Source organism: Gossypium hirsutum, chromosome A11 (genome assembly GCF_007990345.1).
Source record: "Gossypium hirsutum isolate 1008001.06 chromosome A11, Gossypium_hirsutum_v2.1, whole genome shotgun sequence".
Classification (NCBI taxonomy): domain Eukaryota; kingdom Viridiplantae; phylum Streptophyta; class Magnoliopsida; order Malvales; family Malvaceae; genus Gossypium; species Gossypium hirsutum.
The window spans coordinates 20,512,385-20,519,332 of record NC_053434.1 but is presented as its reverse complement, the minus strand read 5'-3'; the positions used below and the strand labels follow the sequence as shown (position 1 = coordinate 20,519,332).

Genomic DNA, 6,948 nt, shown 5'->3' with positions numbered 1-6,948 from the left:
GTTGTTGACTAGATCGCAAAAAAACTAGGATTAATTCTTGTCCGTCAAACTGGGTTCAAGTTCCACCTGTGAAACTAGTAACACTCTTATAATCTGGTTCCTGTTGAATGAATGGTTTGTTGGAAAAAACAAAGCCAAGAATGAGTCATTAAAATTCAAGCATGCCCTTTATTATCACTTATCAACTATGGTATTAATACTAGAATAAATGTTCGGATATGAGTATATGTTTCATACGAATATTTAAATTCTTTTCATATCCCACTCTTTAATATTCATGTCAGAAAACAAAGCGCCGTACATTAATGGTTCAAGTAAAATAAAGAATGATAACATAACTTATGAAGCAATTTCAGTTTGTAACAATTTTACCATGATCTATCTAGCTAATATGCCTTTATCCGGGCTCCAGTCATATTATATTATAAACATAGAAGAGTCTGAATTTAGGACACCACTCAACATATTAGCATGCATGTGAGGCTTTAAGTAAATTAATACCTTTATTCAAAGAGTAAAGATTCGAAAGTTAAACACAGAAAATGAACCCGGTAGTGGATACAAAAAGCTGTTATCTAAAGATATGAGATTTCCTCCATGGTGAAAGTAGTGTTTCAGGGAAAGCAGCAGCTCCTAACCATGAACTTTTTCTTGTACTTCATCCGTATCATCTCTCAGTCCTTTCATTTTGCGTATGCTGAGTTCTCGTATTTTCCATCCCACCTATAATTTGGTTCGGATGATAGACCAGAAGACAAAAAATACAATGAAAGATCAGCTATTTTAGATCCATCCTGATACTAATAAATGACATGAGAGGACTCAGGGTCCCAAAGTGTGGGTATACGTCAATGTAGGTATGTGCCGGAAACAAAGCATATTTAATTTCATTTTAGGTAATAGGAGGGTTATATCTCCATCCTCATATTTATATATACATGTCATAAGCAATATAGGTCATAGTTACCTGCAATCTTCCTGTTCTGGAACTTTGAGCTCCAAATCCTCTGTAAATGGCCGAAATACTAGGTCTATCTTCTCATCATCCACTTGATCAAGAATTGGTGGGTCCCACTGTAGTTGTTTGACACATGAGAATTTATGACATGCTTAATGTGAAAAAGGAATCCCCTTAAAAAGTAAGCTACCCACTTATCGGATTTGAAAAGTTCATCCAGTAATAATATGATAGATTACAAATTCTTCCCAAGTTCAAAGTTTTTAACAAGTAAGCAACCAATAAAAATCATAAGTTATTTCACTAAGATTCTAGGCTGACATGCATGGATTAACACATGCAAAGATACATGAAAGCTATATCACTAATTGACCTGAGTTTGAGTTTAATTTGGATATGGATATGTTTTTGAATTGGATAAGTAATTTAATTTTCCAATTTTTTCCATGTATTTGGAAGATCCTTGAAGTTGGAGGGTCATCCATATGTGTCAAACACAAGTAATTCAAGAAAAGTAAAGAGTTGGAGTAACATAGCATACAAGGATGCATTAGTAAAAGAGGGTACCTTTGGAGCATTATCCTTGTCAATGGTGAGGGCTCTGATACCCTTTCAACAAAAACAGAAGCAAATCCATTCACGAGTTAGATAAAGCTCTTTTTGAAGTTTTCGTAAGTGGTTAAACTCAAATTAATTACCTCGTAGACATCTGCAGAGATTGTGGTCCGTAATATATTCATTGTTAGTCTAAATTCTTTCTTCAGGCTTTCAGCCAGAGTTTGCTTCCTCCCTTCACGAATCTAGAAATATTAATCCAACAATTAATGGTTGTGCTTTGTTAACGACCTTTTGGGGTAAAACCAAGTCAACCAGGTGTGCTTTGTTAAGTTGATACCAGTTCCATAGTTCTACAATTTGAAAAAGTCAAAACAAACACTCGTATGTATAGACATCAGAAAGACTTTGATGGAATCACTGATCTCAAGTTCCAAATCAAGACAATGCATCAATTTAAACATGAAAAAGATAGATGCTTTTAGGTAGACACCATACTGTCAGTAGAAAATGAGATGAACTTCATTCAGCTTTGAAGGATGGAATGAATTTATTTCGAGTTAGTTGCACTTGAAGCAGAAGCCTCATCCTTTACAAAAGTTTACCTTAAATCACTATCAAATGCCTATAAATATAAACCAAAGTTCTGCAAACCAGTTAAACATATGAATAAATGGTAGAATAAAGTAAAAAACTATTACCGATCTCAATGTTATTTTCAATCCTGTTGGCGATGATCTTTTCAGCCCTTTCAGTACAGGACCAATCCATTCATTACCCTCTTTGCTCGCCTCCACTTCCTGTCAGAGAACATTCAAAGAAAGTGAATATCATGAGGACCTTTTCCAATTCAAACTATGTTAATGTTCCTTTCTATGTTGAGAGATTAAAGAAGAAAGAAAAAGAACTTACAAATGATTTTATAATGTCTGCAACAGAATCCTTTGAGAAACATTCATCAATTATCTGCTTCCTGGGGAGTAATAAAAACTATCAGCTTTCACTAATGCTGAGGTCAATGACCTTTCCCAATTCATCTTTTAGTTGACATTTCTGCATCCAAGAATCAAATATAGCTATGTGTTTGATACATGTAAGTCCAATTTGCTCTAAGCTTTTTCATGTGTAAAGCGTCCTTGGAGGGTTTTATCCCGTACCCATGTTCAAATATGTATCAAACATGTCTGTCGAAGATACTTCAAACAAAATAAAGAGTCAGAGCTACATATGTTGACACAGGTTTTCTTACTTGTTTAAAATACTGTCTTCATCAAGCTGCACATGCAAAGAAAATTCCTCAATTGTAGCCTTGACAGAGTTTTCATCACCAACGTTCAAGCTAATCAGACGCTTCTCAAGCTCAGGAAGTTTCTGATTACAATAGAAAATAAAACGTTATCATGATATTACTCAATCTAAGGGGAAAAAAGCATAGACAAATTGACAATTTACAAGAATCAGAAAACACCTCATTAATTTCAATCTACATATACACAATATTTAAAGATGGAAAGCTCAAATTTTAATTCACATTCTTTGAAGGCTCAAATTGATGAGGTGTTTTCAAATTTTAATATGGATAGAGAAAATGAGGTTCATTAAGAAAGTCTTGGAACTAATTTAAAAGATGAAAAGCTCAAATTTTAAGTCAAATTCTTTGTAGACTGAAATTGATGAGGTGTTTTCAAAATTTAATATGGATAGAGAAAATGAAGTTAATCAAAAAAGTCTAAGAACGAATTTGTTAGTAGATTATTGTTCCTTTTATGTATCCTCAACAGTCAAAGTGTTACTAATTTCAGAATGATTAGCTGATTTCGTATCTCCAACTCCTCAATTTTTTAATGAAGTATCTGTATTTGGTAGCTGTATCTGAGGACATGGTATGAGGATATGATGTTTCAAGACCCTTCAAATACATAAAAAAAAACAAATTAAATTGAACATATGTGTATGTGTAGAACACATACTCATGCCCAAGTTCAAGTAATATAGTCAGACTGTTTAAATTTGCATTAGAGCAAAGTTGGGATCAGCTTCCCACCCAAGCCTCTCCCTATAAATTGTAAAATATATGATACTTCTTGAAGCCAGAAGAAAAAATGGAGTTTTTTTTTTTTTTTGTTTGAAGCGAACCCCAGCCGTGCTAGGTCATATACCTCTTCACAGAACTTCTTTGCATTCACTCATATACTTCTTCACAGAACTTCTTTCCAAAAGTGAATGCTAATAATACAGGATATAAAGAGAAATGTCAAGTAAATCTTTAACGCTTGCAGCAGCAGAAGGCCAAAAGAAAATGGATTAATGTCCGATGAGAATAGATGGAATATGATCCAAGGTAGGAAATTAAATTATGAAATCAAATTCCTTGAAACAAGCTAGAGCTCGGATTTGTTTGGGTTGTTATTTGTGAATTTGACAGGAGAAGAAACACTTAATACTAATTGTTTCTGTGCACAATAAATCTCACAGCTATTACATAACCATAGCCTATGCTACTCAAACTTGGGTGTGAATGTCAGAAATAGTTATGTATCAGACACGAGTATGTTCAATTCTTTCCATGTTTTTCCATGCATTTCCAAGAATTTCCTTGCATTTGAAGAGTCCTTTGAGAGTTATATATCCATATCTATGATGGCTATGTGTTCAAATACTGGTATTTCATGAAAAATAAAGATTCAAATCAACATAGATAACTGAACTCACCTCAAGAGGGACAAAATGGGTTGCTAGTCCAGCTACAACCAATTCCTTACCATTTAACCTAGCCCCGGTTAAAGCTAAATATTCCCCTGCAATGAATGACCAAATAGTCTTAAATAAGCTTCCAAAAAAAATACCATAACAAAACCAAATACAAATCTATATCTACTTTGGCAAGTCATTCGTACCCAAATGGCCAGGGAGATGGGAAAGCATGTATGAGAAACCACAGTCCACATGAAACCCAATACTTGCTTCTGGTGTTGCAAAGACCTAAGCACAAGCATTCAAAAGCGTACCATACGGAAGATTCAGCACATCAATTCAGTAACAGATAAAGGAAAGAAGGTAAGGTTGAAACTTGAAAGTATTGATTTATGTACACAAAATGTCAAGAGAATGACTATATACACACAGTTTTTTCTGTTACAACTGAGAACTTCATCGGGACCATCAATGATGCACCACCTCCCATTGAAATTCCTTGAACAAGAGCAACCTGTCAAACACAATACATCAATTAGACTGGTAGATTTCCACAGTGAGCAGATCTCACATTCAATGAACTCCTTGTGTAATGGTATGAGAATACAGTGTGAAAATAAAAAAACCTGAGTTTTCTTATAAGTATGAATGTGATAGCAAAGCCAATACATTCGATAGACCACTTCGAGGCAGGAATCCTCTGTCAGAAGAATAATTCATTACGAATTAAAATTCATAATGTTGTGCACAATTGCACATATATGAGCAGTCATTAGGTGTTATGGAGGAAGTAATAGAATTTAAAACTTATGGTACGAGAACTTCATTATTTTTAAGGTTTTCCAAGTATTTAGAAGATCATATCCCATACCCCTATCCGAACAACATAGTTCAAAACATAATAGAATAGAACCAAAAGTCCAATATCAGGATAAGACCGATAGAACATTTACTTGATTTCCTTCCCTCATAGAACATTTTTAAATCTCCACCAGCAGAAAATGCACGCCCGGCTCCCTGAATAAAAAGTTACAAACAATATAATTTAGAAATCATGAAAATTGACAGAGAAATCCAGAACAAGGAACCATTTGAAATGACCCAATTTAACAACCTTGATCAGTATAAGCTGAGCTTGCTCATCTCTTTCCCATTGTTCTAAGTATTTAGCTAGCAGGGAGACCTGATTGCAGTAAAAGAAACAAGGATTTCAGAAGATTTGACTTGAAGAACATAAAAGAAAGCCAAGGCAGTGTTAGTTTAAACATTACATACCACTTTGGATGAGATGACATTCAAATGTCGAGGCCTGTTCAAAGTGATGATTCTTACATGGTCTAATTCCTCTCCAACAACAACCTTAAATTGAGTAAAATAGGGGAAAACATAAGAAGTAGTCTTAAATTAAGGTTTTCAAAAAAAAAAAAAACCAAAGAAGTACTTGTAACATTGAATCATTAAAAGGAGATAATTACCAGTTCATCGGGATTAACAACTTCTTTTGCCATTTGATTCGCCAAACTGATTGTTAAAGTCGAAACCCACAAACTGCACAGAAACAAATAAATAAGTAAAAGAGAGAAGTTGAAGCTTGAAAACGATGAAATTGTAGATATTGTTTAGTTAGAGCAATTAAGTTCATAAATGAAAGGAGAGAGAGGAACATACAAAAGAAAAACTAGTGAAGAAGGAATGGAAGAATATGATATATATATATATATATATATAGAGAGAGAGAGAGAGAGAGAGAGAGAGAGAGAGAGCAAAGAGTAGTTGGTAATGGCAATGGTAAAGGCAAAGGAGCAAAGGGTGGTTGGTAATGTCAAGAATGGTAAATTCAAAGGACAGTTGTGTGTCATCTCATTCATAAATCATAACACTTCAGCTGTGATTCTTCGTTCTTACCTACCTTCCCTGATTTCGCAGTAGTTGAGTGTTTGTGGGTGATAAACGCGCGCCTAACCCCCCTTTCATGCCATAATTTACACCATGGGAATATTAAATTGGAGCGAAAATTATTTCTATGCAAGTACGAATCTTTTAAAATTTATATATGATAATACTTTTAAAGTAATAAAATTTAGTGTAAATTATACTATTAATTTAGTAAATTCTCCTTTTCTCATTTAACTAAAAAAATTTATAATTTAATATAACAGTTTTTAAAATTATATTTTTGTTATATGTAGCAATTTTTTAAATTAATATAATAGGAAATTTAGTTATCAATTTTTATATTTTCTATCAATTTGATTTTAATTTTATATAAAGATTATAAAAAAACTCAAAATTATTTAAAAATAGAATATGCTATATAAAAGTTCTAGAAAAATAAAATCTCAAAAATATTGTTGTTGAATAACTAATATGCATGAGAAATAAAAAAAATTATCAGAATCAAATAATAAATTAAAAAAAAAACAAAAAATGTGAGATCATTTACATGCTTCCTCAGTATTTCTTGAAATCAAATTAGTAATATCTTTAAGTTAAGTTACATGTCCTTAAAGAACATCCAAAATTGATGTTATAGAGGTTTGTCAAATAGATTCTAATGTCAATTTTTAGCCAAAAATTAAAAAATTTTACCACAAAAAGTTTCTTTTCTAAACACAATTTAAATTTTCAATTCATTTAAATTATTTTTTAACTTGTAAAAATAATTTCCTCTTACTTTCTCTCCCTTTATCTATTTTTAAAATTTTTATATATTTTTATTTTTATTTTTAGAATTTTCTAAT

At 32.5% G+C, this 6,948-nt stretch overlaps 1 protein-coding gene across 3 annotated transcripts; it reads right to left on the bottom strand.

Moving 5' to 3' along the window:
* Positions 1–484: 484 nt before the first annotated feature.
* LOC107924736 (3-hydroxyisobutyryl-CoA hydrolase-like protein 5) lies at positions 485–6,216 on the bottom strand. 3 transcript variants are annotated; one of them, XM_041081317.1, is made up of 16 exons: positions 6,117–6,216; positions 5,683–5,755; positions 5,483–5,566; positions 5,322–5,390; positions 5,161–5,224; positions 4,834–4,907; positions 4,638–4,721; positions 4,411–4,495; positions 4,226–4,311; positions 2,763–2,884; positions 2,426–2,486; positions 2,215–2,313; positions 1,657–1,758; positions 1,526–1,567; positions 968–1,074; positions 485–723 (listed from the first exon to the last, which is right to left on the bottom strand). In XM_041081317.1, the coding sequence occupies exons 1-16, from the start codon at positions 6,179–6,181 to the stop codon at positions 684–686; spliced, it is 1,257 nt and encodes a 418-aa protein (XP_040937251.1). In that variant the 5' UTR covers positions 6,182–6,216; the 3' UTR covers positions 485–683. The 3 variants fall into 3 exon arrangements, with proteins under 3 accessions (XP_040937251.1, XP_040937252.1, XP_016710805.1); XM_041081318.1 differs by having other exon boundaries at positions 6,113–6,174; XM_016855316.2 differs by lacking the exon at positions 6,117–6,216 and adding an exon at positions 5,876–6,040.
* Between the last annotated feature and the right edge of the window lie 732 nt (positions 6,217–6,948).

Bases quoted from the DNA above. Each gene is read 5' to 3' on its own strand.
- LOC107924736 (XM_041081317.1), bottom strand. From the start codon at position 6,181: ATGAAAGGGGGGTTAGGCGCGCGTTTATCACCCACAAACACTCAACTA. The intron at 5,756-6,116 runs GTAGGTAAGAAC...GTTTCTGTGCAG, and splicing joins CTACTGCGAAATCAGGGAAG to TTTGTGGGTTTCGACTTTAA. The intron at 4,312-4,410 runs GTACGAATGACT...CATTCATTGCAG, and splicing joins CCATCTCCCTGGCCATTTGG to GGGAATATTTAGCTTTAACC.